Source organism: Schistocerca cancellata, chromosome 1 (genome assembly GCF_023864275.1).
Source record: "Schistocerca cancellata isolate TAMUIC-IGC-003103 chromosome 1, iqSchCanc2.1, whole genome shotgun sequence".
NCBI classification, from domain to species: domain Eukaryota; kingdom Metazoa; phylum Arthropoda; class Insecta; order Orthoptera; family Acrididae; genus Schistocerca; species Schistocerca cancellata.
The window spans coordinates 695105192-695126658 of record NC_064626.1 but is presented as its reverse complement, the minus strand read 5'-3'; the positions used below and the strand labels follow the sequence as shown (position 1 = coordinate 695126658).

The following is a 21467-nucleotide window of genomic DNA, read 5'->3' as shown; positions in this document are numbered from 1 at the left end:
GCTGTAAAACTGAGAATGTTTATTTCAGTATTTATACAATATTATTTTTACTATTTTGTAAATTATGTTTGTGGTAGCAGTGTGGTGTGTCATGTGGATCAGGGCATAGGTTAGATGCCATGTTGATTTATGCATTTACACAGTACCATATTTGGTATTTTTCATATATATGCTTTCATACTGAAAAATAGATAGTTTAATTGATTCACTGCAGTAAAGATGTCTCAACAGCAAGTCATTTTTTTGTATGATAGTTCTTGCAAAAGTGTCAGGAAATATCAAGTCAATGACAAATTGTTACTAGAATGGAGATCATTTGAAGTAGGTTATTTTTGTTTGATAGTTCTTTACCTGGCAAATCAGCTTACATGTTAAGGTTACATACAGTTTTCAGCACTGAGAGCAAAAAAGTCAAAATCCAACTTTATCGTTCAATAAGTGTCAGTTACCTATATTAGCAAACGCCTACCTTCAGAATTGTGACATTTTAATATGGAAACAAGGAAAAATGCAAAGTCTTGTTACATTTTAGTTTTGTGTTATCTTGCAGATTTCACATTACATTGCCAAAAATTGAAGATTTTTGCCTTACATTTTGCTGTAACATGTATGTGAAATTTTCTTGTCCCTGAGTGGAATGTGGTGAACAGGGACACAATTTGCACTCTGTGCAGCAAGTACAGAATACAGAGAACACACCGGGGCTGATAATATTTACGTAGTATTTGGAAATTGCAATGGATGGTAAAAAACAGACAATTTTGTCTTTTACACAAAAATATTAATATTCATAAAGATAGCAAAAAATGTTATTTATTCAGAATTAATTTTGAACCACATAAATGGGAAGTATAGGCTCTCTCTCCCATCCCTAAATATTTTTTAGCTTCCAGTGGAACATAGGAAATTTCTCTTAAACACATTTAAGTTTAAGATTAATAAGGTTGCTAAGTACAGATAGGAGCTCCAAGAGGAAAAAGAATAAGTTCTACCTTTTCCATATACCTTTTCTATGTTTGTGTAACCAGTACAATGTAACAGTGCCTACGCTCCTGTCCTAACATTTATCTACATAATATTAAATAGTCTGCATATAATGGCAGCAGTTCCGTGCTACACTCTGATGCCATAAAACAAACTCACTTCATAGGAAGGCGAAATATATGCAATAGTGAAGATCACTCAGAAACATATGATAAGCGAACTTCTGTCAGTGACAATTCAGTTTAATTCATGGAAAATATGTCTTTCTGGAGTCCTTTGTTTAATTTATGATAAAATCTGTAAAGTTTGTTGTTAACATTATATTGCCACTAAGGTCAATAGGAATTGTCCCTTGATGTTCAATAATAAACATTATACAATACATGATGTTTGTTTAAATGTTCATTATGAAAAATTTGATCTTCCATTTGCTATGTGAATTAATCAGTACCGTATTTACTCGAATCTAAGCCGCACTTTTTTTCTGGTTTTTGTAATCCAGAAACCCCCTGCGGCTTAGAATTGAGCGCAAAGTAAGCAGAAGTTCTGAAAAATGTTGGTTGGTGCCACCAAAACTAACTTCTGCTGTCGAATATATGTAGTGCTACACAGGCATGCTTTTCAGACACAGAGATAAATACTGGCGCCAAAACCTCTCTGTCAGGTAGAAGACCCCAAGTTTTGACCACTGCATTTTCATACATTACCCAACGAAGTAAATAGAAATTCTGTGTTGTTCATCTTCAAATGTAGCAACCTTTCAAATATTTCTAGCAACAAAAATAAATGTCTTTACACAAAAATACCAACAATGCACAAGGCTTTAGGATTGTCGCATGAGTTGATATGCTGGGTCTCATTAAGGTTTCACGTATTGGCACCAGCTGCTTCGTGGAATTTTCTGAAGTGCTTGTTGGTGTTAGTGAACCATAATGCAGTGCTTTCATTATAGTGCCAAATTCAAGAGGCGCTATTTCTTTTGCGGAACAAAGTTCTAATTGAGCTGCAGGTCTGCGATACGGGATTGATGAGAGCATCATCGGCCGATGGCGACTGCAGAGAGACAAATTATTTGAATGTTCAAGTAGCAGGAAAGCATTTAGTGGGCCAAAGTGTGGCCGATATCATGCACTAGAAGTGATTTTAAATGAGCTTGTTAAGAGACAGTGTCAGAAATTCCAGCCTGTGAATGCCGAAATTTTAAAAATTAAGGCACATGAAATTGCTAGAGAGCAAAACATCAAAAATTTTAAGGCTAGTCACAGCTGAATTGATCTGTTTATGAAGTGCTGGGGATTTCACTTCAGAGGCAAACTTCAATTGCACAGAAACTGACGAAAAATTATGAAGAAAAACTTGTGGAATTTCAGCGCTTCATAATTAGGCGGTGCACAGAAAAGTAATACCTTCTTGGTCAAATAGAAAATGCTGACCACCGTATATTTTAACATGCTGTCAAATTATACGGTTGACGCCAAAGGAAAGAAAGACGTAAATGTTCTTATATCATGGGGTGAAAAACAGCTGATGTCCATCATGCTTGCTTGCACAGCAGATGGACATAAATTACCCCCATTCATAGTTTTCAAGCGAAAGACTTTACTGAAATCGGAAGTGTTTCCAAAAACTGTAGTTGTACGAGCAAACGAAACTGGGTGGTTTTCCGAGGACATGGTGCTGGAATGGATTACGCGTTTGTGGAATTGTCATCCTGGCGCAATGCTTGGTTTATGCAGCCTGTTGGTATTACATGCGTACGCAGGCCATACAACACCTGCAGTTAAACGAAAATTAGAGGAAAGCAAAACATATTTGGCGGTAATTCCAGGTGGGATGATGTCAATTCTGCAACCACTTGGCGTCTGTTTAAATAAACCATTTAAGGACAAGCTTAAATGAATGTACACAGTCTGGATTTCAAAAATCAACAGACAACTGACACCATCAGGACCTGTAAAACACGCAAGTTTGTCACAAGTGTGCCAGTGGATTTATGATGCATGGAAGTGTGTTCCAAATCAGACTGTGCAACAAGCATTTAAAAAAATGTTCGCTATCCAATGCACTAGATTGTATGGAGGACGATGCTCTGTATGAAGAAATGAGCAACAAAGAATCGAGTGATAGTGATTCAGAATCATGACTGATATTTTAAACATTTCTTACAAGATGTATTACAAACCTAATAAAATTTTGTTTTAAATTTCAGCCTTTAATTTGTAAGTTATTTTCATTCTTATTTTATAAGTGTTGATACTCTGCATTGCACAGGATAGAAAAGTGTGGAGAGCTGCATCAAACCAGCCCACAGACTGAAGACAACAACACATTCTGCATTTGAAGTCATCACTAAAAATCTAGAATGTATGTCAATATGGCCAACTCTACGTTCTGAACTTTTTCCTACCTGTGACAAGAGATGGCTGCTAATAGGAACTTTTATGAATCGTGAATCACATGCAGTATTCTCTTCACCATAAGAATAATACGAATGTAAACATAATGCCATCTATTCTTTCATGTTTGCTACTATCTCATTTAAATCCTGACTGCCTAATAAACTATGAAACTAGAGTGAGACAACAGCAAACCTGGAAGAATATACATATCATTTCATGTTTATGTTCATATTATTCTTATGTTGAATAGTGATACAGTCAGAAATGAAGTATGGCAACTGACTAGATTTTAAAATCTAAGATGACTCTAATTTCTGTGCAGAGTGTAATGTACTAAAGAGGTCTCTGCAAAGATTTTCAGACTGAGAAAAATTTTTGCTAAACTCTCATTCAGAACATCTTCTATCATACGCATTCTATTATTTGGTTCTTGTCGATCATTATCAAAGAAAGCAGCAGTGTAAGTAACAACAAATAGCAGTCACTTGCCATTGTTTCGCTAATGAGACATTCCTCTCTTTCTTTTTATTGTAAGCGGCAGTAGCGCGCACAAAAGCAAGCCGTGCCGCGAGCAGTGACAGGTCGTAAACACTGATTATCAGAATGCGACCAACAATGCATGACACAGTACAATAATGCATTTTCAGCTTAGAGTGACGTAAACACCTATAACAAAGATAATGGCACTTATCAGATCAATGCAAAATAAGCAATCAATTCAAACCAGACGAAGGATATGAAAAAGGAAGGGTACCCATGTTTAACTGCTAAGCTTATGACTCGAACCAAACTACTGTGGCTGTATCTTCATCCATTCGACCTAAATTGTGTCTCATGTTACAATGGACCAACTTTGTTTCGATTTGGAGGTGCAATCTAAAATTTTTCTCTCCCCTTGCATTTCGAGTCTCAAATTTCAGGTGCGGCTTAGATTCGGGGAAATATTTTTTTTTTTCCTTGATTTCGAGTCTCATTTTTCAGATGCAGCTTAGATTCGACTGCGGCTTAGATTCTAGTAAATACAGTAACTTTAGAAGCTAGTCACATTCACACTAAGGTGTTGTCATACACTGACTTGTCAGTGGCTTTGTTGGGTGTACTTAGCAGTTTTTAAAAAATAATGCAACTTGCAATAATTCCTTTAGTTTTTGCAATATCTCGCGTGTTGTAATAGCTTTGTCCCAGTATTTTATCTTGTTGACATATTTTTCTATGTAGAGGCGTTTGCTACTTTATCATTTGTTAACCGGTTCCTGGTTGAAAACTTTCTTTTTCAATCTCTCTTGGACATCCTTTGACGAATAATTGACCAAGAAAGACTGTTCAAACACTTTGTAAGTTTTACATGTATCAGGTGTTTCTGTGGCCCATAGAACTGCATCTTTTTCCATTGATCCAGCCATGAACTTTATTTTCTGAATGTCAGCCCAGGATTTGGGTAGGACCCCATGGAATGGCTTCATAACAACCATAGGGTTGTGGATCATTTGTCAGGTATAAAAGAACTGAATTGTCTGTGTTGTATCATGTTCTCCTCTAACATCGCATTTGCAATGAGAGGGGTGGTACCTAATCTGTACAAATCAGTACTTACTGCAGTGTGGAATTGCAGCTCTGTACTAGTACCTGCACGCAGTACATGCCCACTAATAGGTACTGATACACCGTTCGTTGATGTGATAGAAGAGCTGTCGCTCGCGATCATCTGGTGACAAGGTCTTTAATTTCTTTTACTTCATTGATCGAGGTCAGCACTCTTCTTCTCCTTCTTCAGTGCTGAAATTGTTGCCTATTGTTTCTTTGATGCACCCATTAGTTTTTTTCTTTAAGAGCGTGATTTGCAAATTCCCCTCATGCTTGCTGTTTGTGTTTCCAGTGGGAAATTTTTTTTCTAATGTCTGATAAATTTGTTCTTCTTTCTCCTTTGGCCAATTGGTTGTGTCTGTTTGTATAGGTCAGACTGCTGAGATATTAGCCTTTTATGCTCTCTACTGATGGTTTCCATTTTAACCACTAGATGGCGAATAAGAAGGCAATAGAATAATTAGTACATAATAAGTGTCTGTCACCAGTGTGGTGTCTGCAAAATCAATTTTATATTTTACACAAAAACATTCTTATTAATTGTATTTTTATAAGTATTGCTTCTTTTAAATAAGACATCAAAAGAATGTTCATTATACAGATTTAATTTTGAACCTCGTAAATCTGAAGTACAGGCTCTCTCATTTGTACTTCTTTTTTGGTGCATGGAAGTGAATAGTACTTAAATAAAAAATTTTTACCTGCCATTGGAAACAGTACATCCAACATCTCATTTTTTTTCGAATATAGGAAATTTTCCTTAAACACTCATAAGTTTAAGGTTAGTAATGGAGTACAGTTAGGTTGCCAAGTACAAATAATAAATCCAAAGAGGAAAAAGTTTAGTTTTTTCCATATATTTTTTCTGTAGCATTATCACTACAATGTGACTGTGCCTTTGCTCGTCCTATCAGTAATATATATAATCTTAAATAGCCTACGTATAATGATGGCAGTCATGCTTTATACTCTGATGCCTTAAAACAGACCCACCTCATAGGAAAGATCACTCAGAAACATGCGACAAGCGAAAATCTTATCAGCGATAAAGCCTACACGCTATGACTGACTGACTACTGAGTGATAATTCAGTTTAAATCTGTGATGCTGTGACCATGGAAAATATGTCTTTGTGGAGTCCTTTGTTGAATTTATGATAAAATCTGTAAAGTTTCGTGTTGATATTATAGGGAACGGGAGAAAAACCATTTTTGTAGCATATTGATTTCATGTTATATTTCCAAAAATTGTACATATCGCATCACTTTTCATTTGATCATCTGTGTAAAATATTCCTATCCCTAAGTGGTATGTGATGGAAAGGGACACCATATGTGCTCTGTACAGCAAGTAAAGGAGACAGAGAACACATGGGTACACAAAAAAATTACTTGGAAATTGAGGTGGATGGTAGAAAACAGAGGACCATCCATCAGAAGAGGCTTACAAAAAGAAAAGTGGATAAGGGCAAAGATATGAGTGATTATTATTAATAATAATAGTCATCACTAGAACCATTAGCTCAGATTGATGGAAATTAGTCATAATAAAACATAAGGCTTTCCCCATTGAAATCTGCTAAGGGTATATACTTTTCATGGAATGAGTTGTATGTATGCTGTCCCCAGCTCTGAATACAGTGCCATACAGGATAATACAATTGGCATTTACTATTTGGCAAACATGCATGTGTAAAATCCTATTACTTTCTTACATTCTACGAGGATCATTCAATAGTTATTGCCCCACACTTTTTTCTCAGGGAATATTTATTGTTAAGAGTCAGAATTTGATGACAATATAAATCAACATGTCCTGTCCATGTCCTATTTTTGTATGTAGTCTCCATCACAGTGGAAGAGTATGTATTCCCTGCTCTTGTCCTGTAGGCTTAGCCATATTTTCACTGCGTGACTAACACTCTCATCATCTTCAAAGTGTGTTCCCTAATTGTCAAGTTGTGATGCGCCAATCGGCATGAATAATGGCATCCACATGATCCAGCATGTCTGGAGCAGTGGCTATGATAGGATGTCCCAAGTGTGGCTGAACTCTGATTCTGCATTTCCTGAGGCTGTAACTTTCTTTACCCAATGTCCAACTGTACTACTATCAGTTGCAGCATTGTCATACACTGCACGCAGACGTTTATGGATGTTCACCACTGTTTCTTTTTCTGCACACAAGAATCCAATAACAGCATGCTGCTTGTAACGTGAGTAATATGTAGACACCATTTTGATGCTGTACTACGTCTCTGCCATCTGCCAGAGCGGTTTGAAACTTCAATAGCACACAGATCAAGCATCGAATGTGAAGCACAAACGAGGATGTTTGTGTATGTATGTTAATGGATTTTTAAGAAAATGTGGGACGTTACAACCCTCGTACAAGTGCAAGGATTTTTGATAATAGAAAAGTGATAAGACTATCATGAACGTAATATAAAAGCATAGACTAAATAGAACTAACTGTTATTCCCATACTTTTCTTAGGTCGTTGAGAGGAATCAAAGTCAACGTGCTGAAGCGAGGGATTCCAGAGTCAGAGAATACTTCTATGGACTTCGTTCTCCATTGTATCCACATTCTTTTGATGTGAGATTCAGTGAACTTAAAATATATAAAATCGGAGCTCCAGCATTGCCTGATTCGTGCATGCCTTTGGGAATGAAAGCAGAAGATAACCATACAAAGCTAGTTGCAGTAACACCAGGTATTTCTTTAAATTTTCCTTCCATGAGTTTTTTTTTTTTTTTTCATTCAGCCTGTTTGTTTATTTATTTATTGCATCTTCTTGTTAAAAAGACATTTGAAAGAACGCATGCTATATATTAACATTGAACCTTAGTGTTTTTGTCAGTCTAGCAGAATGCCGCTGGGCATTAGCATGGAATAGCATTGGTTCACGCAGTCTTCCTGGTTGTTGTACTTGGATTGTGTCTGCAATATGTCTCAATTGTTGACGTTAAATGTCAGCAGTGATGTTTACCCTTGTGCAAGCAATTCGTAGTAGACCACACTGTGACTATTCCAACAGATGCATAACATTATCTTTTGTGGATACATGTAGGTCTTTGTATGTGGCGTTACTGCTTTGTTTGGATCCAACCATTCCTTTATTTTCCTTATGTTAGCATAAAGACACCATTTCTTGTCACTAGTAACAGTACAATATAGGAATGATTGGTGTTGTTGACGAATCAATTGATGACGAAAAAGCAGAGATACACAAATAATAAATGACAATCGATTGATAAACCTGTAGCAACAGGAATACCGACATGCAGAACAAAAACACTGTGAGCTTTTGCACCAACGTAATATTTCTCATTATACTTTGAGATGTGGTACTGGATAAACGCTGCACCTCTATCTCACACTCTTTGCGACAATGGCTTCCCTTTTATGCCCTTTGATTGTTATAACTGCCATCCAGTGTCTGTACAAGTTGCGAACAACCTTTTGCTCCTTGTATTGTACCACTGATACCATCAGAATTTCAAACAGTGTATTCCAGTCAACATTGTCAAAAGCTTTCACTAAGTCTATAAATTTTACAAATGTAGATTTGCCGTCCCTTAACCTATCTTCTAAGAGAAGTTGAAGAGTCAGTATTGCTTCACTTGTTCCTATATTTCTCCAAAATCCAAATTGATCTTCCCCTAGGTCAGCTTCTAACAGTTTTTCCATTCTTCTGTAAAATATTTATGTTAGTATTATGCAGCCATGACTTACTAAACTGATAGTTTAGTAATATTCATACCTGTCAGCTGCTGCTTACTTTGGAATTGGAATTATTGCATTCTTCTTGCAAACTTAGGATATTTTGCCTGTCTCATACATCTTGCATGCCAGGTGGAATAGTATTGTCATGTCTGGCTCTCCCAAGTATATCAGTAGTACTGACAGAATGCCATCTACTCCAGAGGCCTTGTTTCCACATTGGTATTTCAGTGCTCTGTCAAATTCTTCTCATAGTATTATCTCCCCCATCTCATCTCTTTCTGTTTTCTCTTCCCTTCCTATAATATGACCTTCATTTCCCTTGTACAGCCCCTCTATATACCCCTTCCCCCTTTCAACTTTCCCTTCTTCACTAAGTACTGATTTCCATATGAGCTCTAGCTAGTCATATACCACTTCCCTTTTTTCCACAGGTCTCTCTAATTTTATTGTAGGGCATTTCTACCTTCCCCCTTGTTAAACATGCTTCTCAGCCTTGCATTTGTCCTGCAGTCATTCCTGCATAGCCATTTTGCACCTCCTGTCAATCTCATTTTCCTATCACTTGCCTTGTTACTGCATTTTTATATTTTCTCCTTTCATCCATTAAATTCAATATCTCTGTAATATCCAAGGATTTTTACTAGACCTTGTCTGTTTACTTATATGATCCTCTGCTGCCTTAAGTATTTCATCTCTCAAAGCTATCCCTCATCTCCTACTGTATGCTTTCCCCTGTTGCAGTTGGTCATTACTGTTGCCTAATGTTCACTTTGAAACTGTACAACCTCTGGTTCTTTTAACTTATACAGGTCTTGTCTCCTTAATTCCCTACCTTTTTGAAATTTCTATAGTTCATAATGACAAAATTGTGGTCAGAGCCCACATCTGCCCCTGGAAATATCTTACAGTTTAAAATTTAATTCCAAAAACTCTATCTTATGATTATATAATCATTCTGAAACCTTCCAATGTCTCCAAGCCCCTTCCACATATACAGCCTTATTTCATGATTCTTAAGCCAAGTGTTAGCAATGATTAAATTATGCTCCATGCAAAAGTCTTATCAGGTGGCTTCCTCTTTCATTCCTGTCACTCAGTCTATGTTCACCAACTGTTTTTTCTTCCTTTCCCCCACCACAGTTAAATTTTCATCACCCTGAACTATATGAATAATTTCTTTTATCTCATCGTTCATTTCTTCAATCTCTTCTTCATCTGTGAAGCTAGATGGCATCTAAACCTGTACTACTGTGGTGGGTGTTGGCTTGATGTTTGTCTTGACTACAATAATGGATTCATTGCTGTTCACAGTAGCTTACTCACATTCCTATTTTCTTATTCATTATTAGACTTGCTCCTGCGTTACCTATGTCTGATTTTATGTTTATAACCTTGTACTGACAACTCAAACCAAGGGGAAACTACAGCCGTAATTATTCCCGAGGGCATGCAGCTTTACTGTATGATTAAATGATGATGGCGTCCTCTTGGGTAAAATATTCCGGAGGTAAAATAGTCCCCCATTCGGACCTCCAGGCGGGGACTACTCAAGAGGACGTCGTTATCAGGAGAAAGGAAACGGCGTTCTGCGGATCGGAGCATGGAATGTCAGACCCCTTAATTGGGCAGGTAAGTTAGAAAATTTAAAAAGGGAAATGGGTAGGTTAAAGTTAGATATAGTGGGAATTAGTGAAGTTCGGTGGCAGGAGGAACAAGACTTTTGGTCAGGTGAATACAGGATTATAAATACAAAATCAAATAGGGGTAATGCAGGAGTAGGTTTAATAATGAATAAAAAAAATAGGAGTGCGGGTAAGCTACTTCAAACAGCATAGTGAACGCATTATTGTGGCCAAGATAGACACAAAGCCCATGCCTACTACAGTAGTACAAGTTTATATGCCAACTAGCTCTGCAGATGATGAAGAAATTGATGAAATGTATGATGAGATAAAAGAAATAATTCAGGTAGTGAAGGGAGATGAAAATTTAATAGTCATGGGTGACTGGAATTCGTCAGTAGGAAAAGGGAGAGAAGGAAACGTAGTAGGTGAATATAGATTGGGGGGAAGAAATGAAAGGGGAAGCCGCCTGGTAGAATTTTGCACAGAGCACAATTTAATCATAGCTAACACTTGGTTCAAGAATCATAAAAGAAGGTTGTATACATGGAAGAATCCTGGAGATACTAAAAGGTATCAGATAGATTATATAATGGTAAGACAGAGATTTAGGAACCAGGTTTTAAATTGTAAGACATTTCCAGGGGCAGCTGTGGACTTTGACCACAATCTATTGGTTATGAACTGTAGATTAAAACTGAAGAAACTACAAAAAGGTGCTAATTTAAGGAGATGGGACCTGGATAAACTGACTAAACCAGAGGTTGTAGAGAGTTTCAGGGAGAGCATAAGGGAACAGTTGACAGGAATGGGGGAAAGAAATACAGTAGAAGAAGAATGGGTGGCTCTGAGGGATGAAGTAGTGAAGGCAGCAGATGATCAAGTAGGTAAAAAGATGAGGGCTAATAGAAATCCTTGGGTAACAGAAGAAATATTGAATTTAATTGATGAAAGGAGAAAATACAGGGTGATTCAAAAAGAATACCACAACTTTAGGAATTTAAAACTCTGCAACGACAAAAGGCAGAGCTAAGCACTATCTGTCGGCGAATTAAGGGAGCTATAAAGTTTCATTTGGTTGTACATTTGTTCACTTGAGGCGCTGTTGACTAGGCGTCAGCGTCAGTTGATGCTAAGATGGCGACCGCTCAACAGAAAGCTTTTTGTGTTATTGAGTACGGCAGAAGTGAATCGACGACAGTTTACAGAGAATGGGTGTTTGTGCAAAGGGAAAAGTTCTGGACGGCCGAGAACGAGTGATGAAAATGTAGCACACATCCAGCAAGCATTTGTTCGCAGCCCAGGAAAATCGACTCGCAGAGCTAGCAGAGAGCTGCAAATTCCACAATCAACTGTATGGAGAGTCCTACGAAAAAGGTTAGTTATGAAACCTTATCATCTGAAATTGGTTCAAGCACTGTCTGCAGCTGATAAGATTAAAAGAATCGATTTCTGTGATTTTATCCTTGCTCAAATGGAAACAGATGAATCTTTCGTTTCAAAGATTGTGTTTGGTGATGAAGCAATTTTCCACACTAACGGGAAAGTCAACCGTCACAATGTCTGTATATGGGGCACTGAGAATCCGCGGGAAACAACTCAGTATGAACGTGACTCGCCTAAGGTGAACGTTTTCTGTGCCATTTCAGCCAATAAAGTTTTTGGTCCCTTTTTCTTCGAAGGTGCTACTGTAACTGGACTACAGTATCTGGAGATGTTAGAGAATTGGCTGTTCCCTCAGCTCGAACAAGAAGCACAACAATTCATATTTCAGCAGGATGGAGCGCCACCACATTGGCACTTATCTGTCCATAACTACCTGAACGTCAACTACCCGAGGCGATGGATCGGCCGCCAGGCAGCCCGTGACAGAGCACTTCATCACTGGCCTCCAAGAAGCCCTGATCTTACCCCCTGCGATTTTTTCTTATGGGGGTATGTTAAGGATATGGTGTTTCGGCCACCTCTCCCAGCCACCATTGATGATTTGAAACGAGAAATAACAGCAGCTATCCAAACTGTTACGCCTGATATGCTACAGAGAGTGTGGAACGAGTTGGAGTATCGGGTTGATATTGCTCGAGTTTCTGGAGGGGGCCATATTGAACATCTCTGAACTTGTTTTTGATTGAAAAAAAACCTTTTTAAATACTCTTTGTAATGATGTATAACAGAAGGTTATATTATGTTTCTTTCATTAAATACACATTTTTAAAGTTGTGGTATTCTTTTTGAATCACCCTGTATAAAAATGCAGTAAATGGAGCAGGCAAAAAGGAATACAAACGTCTCAAAAATGAGATCGACAGGAAGTGCAAAATGGCTAAGCAGGGATGGCTAGAGGACAAATGTAAGGATGTAGAGGCTTATCTCACTAGGGGTATGATAGATACTGCCTACATGAAAATTAAAGAGACCTTTGGAGAGAAGAGAACCACTTATATGAATATCAAGAGCTCAGATGGAAACCCAGTTCTAAGCAAAGAAGGGAAGGCAGAAAGTTGGAAGGAGTATATAGAGGGTTTATACAAGGGCGATGTACTTGAGGACAATATAATGGAAATGGAAGAGGATGTAGATGAAGACGAAATGGGAGATAAGATACTGCATGAAGAGTTTGACAGAGCACTGAAAGACCTAAGTCGAAACAAGGCTCCGGGAGTAGACAACATTCCATTAGAACTACTGACGGCATTGGGAGAGCCAGTCATGACAAAACTCTACCATCTGGTGAGTAAGATGTATGAGACAGGCGAAATACCCTCAGACTTCAAGAAGAATATAATAATTCCAATCCCAAAGAAAGCAGGTGTTGACAGATGTGAAAATTACCGAACTATCAGTTTAATAAGTCACAGCTGCAAAATACTAACGCAAATTTTTTACAGACGAATGGAAAAACTGGTAGAGGCGGACCTCGGGGAGGATCAGTTTGGATTCCGTAGAAATGTTGGAACACGTGAGGCAATACTAACCTTACGACTTATCGTAGAAGAAATATTAAGAAAAGGCAAACCCACGTTTCTAGCATTTGTAGACTTAGAGAAAGCTTTTGACAGTGTTGACTGGAATACTCTCTTTCAAATTTTGAAGGTGACAGGGGTAAAATACAGGGAGCGAAAGGCTATTTACAATTTGTACAGAAACCAGATGGCAGTTATAAGAGTCGAGGGACATGAAAGGGAAGCAATGGTTGGGAAGGGAGTGAGACAGGGTTGTAGCCTCTCCCCGATGTTATTCAATCTGTATATTGAGCAAGCAGTAAAGGAAACAAAAGAAAAATTCGGAGTAGGTATTAAAATTCATGGAGAAGAAATAAAAACTTTGAGGTTCGCCGATGACATTGTAATTCTGTCAGAGACAGCAAAGGACTTGGAAGAGCAGTTGAACGGAATGGACAGTGTCTTGAAAGAAGGGCATAAGATGAACATCAACAAAAGCAAAACGAGGATAATGGAATGTAGTCAAATTAAATCGGGTGATGCTGAGGGAATTAGATTAGCAAATGAGACACTTAAAGTAGTAAAGGAGTTTTGCTATTTAGGGAGTAAAATAACTGATGATGGTCGAAGTAGAGAGGATATAAAATGTAGACTGGCAATGGCAAGGAAAGCGTTTCTGAAGAAGAGAAATTTGTTAACGTCGAGTATAGATTTAAGTGTCAGGAAGTCGTTTCGGAACGTATTTGTATGGAGTGTAGCCATGTATGGAAGTGAAACATGGACGATAATTAGTTTGGACAAGAAGAGAATAGAAGCTTTCGAAATGTGGTGCTACAGAAGAATGCTGAAGATTAGATGTGTAGATCACATAACTAATGAGGAGGTATTGAATAGAATTGGGGAGAAGAGGAGTTTGTGGCACAACTAGACAAAAAGAAGGGACCGGTTGGTAGAACATGTTTTGATGCATCAAGGGATCACAAATTTAGCATTGGAGGGCAACGTGGAGGGTGAAAATCGTAGAGGGAGACCAAGAGATGAATACACTAAGCAGATTCAGAAGGATGTAGGTTGCAGTAAGTACTGGGAGATGAAGAAGCTTGCACAGGATAGAGTAGCATGGAGAGCTGCATCAAACCAGTCTCAGGACTGAAGACCACAACAACAACAACAACAACAACAACAACCCGGTACTCACTTGACCAGAAGTCCCGTTCCTCATGCAACCGAACTTTACTAATTCCCATGATACCTAACTTCAATCTATCCATTTCCGTATAACATTTTCTAACCTTCCTGCCCAATTAAGTGATCTAAGACGCAGTTCACATAGAAATGGCATGGCGCAAATGTGTGGTGTGGACATGGCACTGTTTCACAGCACCTCCATGGTAACAAATGAAACAGTTCACAGAGAGATGGTGTGGTTCAGTCTGCGCTACATCAGTTTGACATCACAAGTGGTGCACCAAAGGGATGCATGACAGAGACATCCATGATGTGCACCTGTTTTGATTAATTTGAAGTCATCTGATAAACATCAAAAACAAAACAAAATAAATTGTTTTATGTAGGTGAAGCAATGCTACATCTGTCTCTGAAGATAGTTTTGACAATATTATGAAAAGGAAGTAGGTTACTATGCACCATATAATGGAAATGCTGATTTGCAGTCTGGCGTCGGCAGCAAGAGAACATTGATCATGCAGTTGCATCTGCGTGAATCTGTGTGTGTGTGTGTGTGTGTGTGTGTGTGTGTGTGTGTGTGTGTGTGTGTGTGTGTGGACACAGGCCAAAACACTGCAGTACAAATCTGCACAGACAGCAGCAGAGGATACAGAAAATTTTAACTCTATTCCTCTTGCCATTAAACTGAACAGGTACAGTCAGCATTATATTTTCCGTCCTCAATCATTGGATTTTGCCAGACAGATGTGCAAATCCACTATTCACTTGGTGCTTGCTCATATGAATTCCGTGGGACGTGCTGTCAGGTAAGGCTTTCTTCCTGCACTTTTGACTGACAGAATTGTATAACACAGCGTAGAGAAAACTGTGATGTTGTCTAGTGGCAAATTTCTTTCACCAGCACCTCTCAGCTTCTTTTCAATGCTTTGACAAATCCAAGGTTGTTGGATGTTACGATATTTCCTTCCCCGTTGTGTAGTAGGGTTGTGAGATGAAATCTATAGGCAGACATACTCAGTTATTTCAAATGAGCCTTTGTGGTCAGTGTGCTAAGATCCCTGAAATCTCTGGTTCCATCTTTCACAGAACAAATCCATTGTCACTGGCATTGGCAGTAACTAGAATCTAGTTTTCTAGGGAAAGGATATTTTATTCCTCTCTGTAAGGGCAAAATCTCTGTCACGTGGTAGGAAACATTGCCCTGTAGTGGAGGAATTTCTGGTCAAGAGCAGTGAAATATTTACAGTTGATCAGATTTGGGAAAAGTGTCAGAATATTTGGAACATCTTTCACAAAGTCAGTTATGCACAGGCTTACGTTCAAATTAAAATCATATGAAAAATAAGTATTATGATCAAAACATTCCAGTCCTGTTGCTTTTCTATGAAAACTGTCTTTCACTTTGTTTAAGACAATATAGAAGTGGTTTTGAGACATTCTGTAAAAATGCTGGGAACATTTGAAATACATAATCAGTTCTTTCATTATGTCAGATGTGCCGTATTTCTTCCCTTTTTTCATCAATAATGGATGTACCCAGTATCTTGCTCAACATTTACAAGTTACAAAAGATCCACTGCATCAATATCTTTGTCTGATGAAACCAGTATATTCTGATCATTGTTCATGTTCTGTTTGCATGCCACACCATTTCTGTGTGAATTGGGCCTAATGTTCCACGCTCTGACCTGTAGAATGCCAATTTTGTTTCTGCTAATGGAATGGAAATTTCTTAATTTCATTAGACTTTCCACTTTTCATATGATCTTCGTCTTATAATCGTATTTGTTACTCTGCCCTTTCAATCATCTCTGAACTGAAAGTAGCATAATTCTTAATAATATACTATATCCGACCTTTCTCCCTCTCCCTCTGTGACACCTTTTCCTTTTTCGTCTTTGCCGCACTCCTTATCACATGTGGGCACCCATTAAATGAGGCTATGATTGATCTTCTACACCTCTCCATACCTTTTTTCTAACCGCACTCAACCAATTTCTCCCCTCTTTCTTCTCTAAAGAAGGAATGTTTATTTACAAAACAAAGGAGTATTGTTCTATATTGTAAGTAGTAAAGTCACTCCTATATGATTATTGTTTCTGTTATCTGAAACTTTTCTGTATTTGTTAACTGACAGGTGAAAGTTCAGTCATTGTTGTAAAATGAAAGAAACATTGTTATATATACAGGGTGATTCACAAAGATATGCAAATATTTCAATAGTTATTCTACAAGTAATGCTAAAGAAAAATGTTCATATAAACATAGGTCCACAAATGTTTAGTTACGGAGTTACAGCTAATAAAAGATTTCACCTGAAATTTAGCACCTTCCCAAATATGAAGCCATCGTAAAACTGTACGAAGTTGAAGTGAAGCACAATTTCCATTTATTTCATTGTTATTGGTTTGCTGAATGCAATAAAACATGTCCTAGACGTGTATCTGCAGAAGTTTACCAGAACATTCAGAGAAGCAAAAATTATTATACAAGCACATATTTAAATGAACATTTTCCCCAGAAATGGATTGGTCATGGTACTACACTTCTGTGGCTACCCAGATCGCCCTATTTATAACACCAATGAATTTTTGTGTATGGGAATGGATGAAAGACATAGTTTATGAGGAGGCAGCTGGTTTGATGGCAAGGAATACAATAGGGAGGAGCAGCGGAGCAGCAGGTGCTGGAGCGAGGCATGTAGTGCACCTGCCACCTCTCCCTCGAACATTCTGAGCCAGCAAACAAGCTGCTTCCCACTGAGCTGCTAGCTATCTACTCTCAACACCACTTCTTGCCTCCCTCCTCTCTCCCTCTTCTCACCCCAACTGACAGAATCACCACCCCACCTTAGTCCATCTACCGAATTGCAGCCCTGTGTGTGTGTGTGGGGGGGGGGGGGGGGTCACGCGTGCGCATGCACACTCTAGTTTGACAAAGAATTTATTCCAAAAGCTAGCAAGTTTTCTTTCTCTTGTGTGTGCCTTTCAAACTTAAATACTTTTGCTATTCTGTAAATGGTCTTTACTTGTAAATTATTTACAGAAACAAATGTTAACAATTCTTGATACAGAAGGGCAGGTATGTAACAGAAAACTCAAAAAGGACTGACGTCCACAATTTAAAAAATACAGTAGAATCTGTAACTTTTTGAGTGTGGCTGAAAAAAAGCGAATTCTAGAAAACTTTGTTTATTAGATAATAATCACAAGTTATTTTTCCAGAGACTTTTTAATTTAAAGCAAGAAATTTATTTTACACACTAATGCATTGAGTTTTAAATGTCAGCATTACACTCAAATGCTGGAGTAAAGAGAAACATTAATTACATGTTATTTACAAGCTACAACTTGGGTATTTTTTTTTATTTTTTTTTTTTTAAAGAAAGGGACAAAGATACAGATGCCAAAATGTTCCAGAAATGTATAGGTCTTGTCGCAGTCACATTCGTACATTTAATTCTTTGCTTAATTTTGTGACCAGGTGCTATTACTGTAAGAATATGATTAACTTTGAATTATACAGAGCCTTCTCCAAAATGTTATCTGATGCTGTTGTAAGATTGGACTTATAAAATTGCAAATCTCTTGCTTTCAGGACCTAATCTGTTGCATCATTTGCTTGCTGTTAGCTTCGCTGCCTCTACAGATGATGATGTCATTCACAGTAATGTTGCAGGTTTTATATGTGTGTAAGTATAGAAGTGTGTTACGAAGTCAGACTTTGTTAATAATTATGGTATGGAAAGTTCTGGGTGAATGTAAATAATGTACGAGTAAAGTTAACAATTGGCTAAACAATAGAAATGATGTGTTATTGATAGGCACACAAAATTAATGAAGACTTTAATAGTTTTTGGGCAGATCCTTCACTTAAACCATTCAGAGAGTTAATAATTAATTACATTAATTTGAAGAAAATGATATTGTAGTCGAACTTGATTAAACAGTTCTAAACTGTGTATTTCCAAGAAAAAATCTGATTTGGTTGTTAGTAAATGTTACTGGAAAATTCAGTTAGATTTTTTTTCTGAACCACAGTTGTAAATGCGCAGTAATACCAAGATGATGATAGCAGAGTTAAAGAGGTGAAGAAATTTTTATTGTGGTTTTGATAAGTACAAATAGTGTAATCAGAAATAAGTTTCATTTGAAATGCTTGCTGAGTATTTCAAGTTTAACACAAGACAACATTGGAAGTCATTGAACAGCATTAAACCGTAACTAACCTCAGTGCCTTTGACACTGCAGAATATTAGAAGGGTGTCAAACAAATTCTGAGTGGCAAATTCTCTTATTTGTGGTCCAGAACAGTTACGTGCTGTATCAGTTAAATTTCACAGTGCATTTACCAATTGTTTCTCTCCAAGGCAATAGGTAATTATATTGAGTTGTCCTTGTATGTGTAACAGTGCTTAACAGCATTTGCCATATTTCAGATGCTATGTAACTGTCTGCCAGAGAAATATGTTGGCCAGTGGGATGTGAGGTATCTAATATAGCTGCCTTGTAAGGAATTTATGCATTTAATATCACTTGCCTGACAAGTTGCTGAGCACAATATGAGAGGGCTAGTGAGTTAGGTTGTTTAATGTGGTTTTGTGTACATGTAGTTTGAATGCAATAGTGTAGTAGGTAAACTGGAAGAAAGGTGTACCATAGTTAAAGTGATCCTGGGAAATCATAAGTAGATACAAATAATGGAGACAACCACTCACTGTATTGTGGAGCAATTGAAAAGTATATGGATGTGCAAATAAAGTGACTCAGCTTACATGCTTGCACCTTATGCAGATCGTAATTATGATTCATAGGCTCTGCTGCCACATCATAGTTCTTTTTTTGTATGCCTCAGTTCTGCTGCTATACAATGAGAGTTGTCTGCATTGACACACTATTTGAACTGCAATTAATGTGATTGAATTGGAAATTCATGTAGCATTGTGCTAAGATTGTGGAAACAATAGGAGATCACTGGAAACACCTATAGATTCCATGCAAATGCTCATGTGCAGAATGTGATCTATCAGAAGACTGCTGTTTGATGACAGCTGTGAAATATAACCCATAGAATAGCGTGTGTATTGATTTTATTAGACATGGAAATGCTTGTGATGTGAAACTGTATTACAATGACTGCAAGTATTAGGACACTATGTGTGTAAATTTTTAAACTGTGTGCTACAAAAAATTGCACAAGCATCAAATCTGGTATAATCAAACAATGGAAACTGCAGGTCAGAATACCAACAATGGAAAGGAAAGACAGATTGCTGTGTACTGTAAAGATGACACATTAAGTTGCAGACAGGCACAGCTACCTTAATTGTCATTGAGAAGTATCTTGTAATTGTTACTATCAGCAACTTAAGGTGTCATCTTTACGATAAGTAGCAATCTTACCTTTTCCTTATGTTTGTTCAAGTTTGTTATAACATAGACTGACAGATGAAGAGGATGAGTTGAGTTCTGTTCACATATAAAAGTTAGTTTATTTAATATCCAGTGATTGGCATTTAGTCTGAACCAAGTATGAAATAGATGTGGGAAGAACTATCAGAAATTGAGCTTTCAGCGAACAAGGCCTTCATGAGAGTTAAAACTTCCTCGGCATGCATATTGTTCTACAAAATTTCAGGAGAACTGCTGGATGGTTGTAACTTCCTGCCACAATATTTCGGTGCAGAGTCTTCTGGCCATCTTCAGGTGATACTGGCGAAAACGCACTGAGCTCTGGTATTTAAGGCCCTGTTGGCACATGCGTGGTGGATTCATTTGGTATTGCACATGCACTACTTGAGCGCGTTTGATTCTGCTGCGCGGCGAGCCCTGCATATTGAAAACTCGCCGCTTTCATATCAATTAAATTATCTTCCTGCAGTTCCATTATAGAAGTACGCTGGCTATGGAGGACATGAAGTTTTTCAACGATTGGATTCCATGCAAAATTCAACTGAAAACCACCGTCTTGATTATTAAGAGACTCACTGTCAGTCAGTCATATTTCCATGGATTCATTAATAATAGAACTTCAATACGCAGTTAGACATGTGGGCCACAATATTTGTCTCACTGTTGTTGATGACATGATCAGTGGAAATACAGTATTCAGTGATGGCAGTCTTACAAGGCTGAAGAAGGTGAGTATGCCGCTGATGTTCTCCAATGCGATCCTGCACAGTACATGTTATTTGCTCTATATAAGATTTGCTGCATTCACACAGAATCCTGTAAACACCTGCCTTGCGCAGCTATAGGGCATCTTTGCAGACCCCAACAGAAACGAAAATTTTGCAGGAGGGAGAAAGATTGCTTTAACTTATATATTCTTAGTATTCTGCCTATTTGCCCTGAAATATTACCAATATATGGTAAATAGGCAGTCGTTTTAAAGGACTCTTCCTCTTCTTTGCTCTGCCATTTACAGGTCTGCAGTGCTCTCTCCACTTCAGAAATACAATCTGCAGGTGTTCCAGTTCTGTTTGCAAACTATCGGTGTCAGAGATGACGTCGGCTCGGTGAATCAATGTCTTCAAAACACCTATCGTTTGTGCCAGATGTTGGCAACCAGCGGCTTGCAAGTAAAGGTCTGTGTGAGTGGACTTTCTATATACTGAATGACCACGTGTGCCATCGTTCTTATGTCACACCAAGACATCTAAAAACAGCAGGCAACCCTCCTCCTCCAACTCCATAGTTGTAAGAACTCTCGCAGATAATGCAAACCATGATGCCAAACTATAAAAGTAACGTCAACATATCGCCAAAATACTGTTGGTTTAAAAGTGGCTGAGGCGAGTGCTCACTCCTCAAATTCTTCCAGAAAAAGATTGGCCACTGGGGAAGACAAAGGACTCCCCATGGCAGACACTGTCTGACTGTTCACAAAACTTGTCGTTAAACAAAAAATAATTATAGGAGAGGGAGTGCTCAAACAGCGCTGTAATGTCAGCTCCAAACCTATTGCCATTGAGATGTAGTGAGGCCACAAGAGTTACATTTGTGAAAAGTGAAACTACAT

The 21467-nt window shown here is 37.9% G+C and overlaps 1 protein-coding gene across 1 annotated transcript in view; it reads left to right on the top strand.

The window, feature by feature from the left end:
- LOC126184492 (protein CLP1 homolog) overlaps nt 1-21467 on the top strand; it is a 67287-nt gene that overhangs the window by 28882 nt on the left and 16938 nt on the right. The window contains exons 6-7 of the mRNA XM_049926888.1: nt 7463-7682; nt 18045-18138. Coding sequence (XP_049782845.1) covers nt 7463-7682; nt 18045-18138 — 314 coding nt within the window. The remainder of the gene's footprint in view (nt 1-7462; nt 7683-18044; nt 18139-21467) is intronic.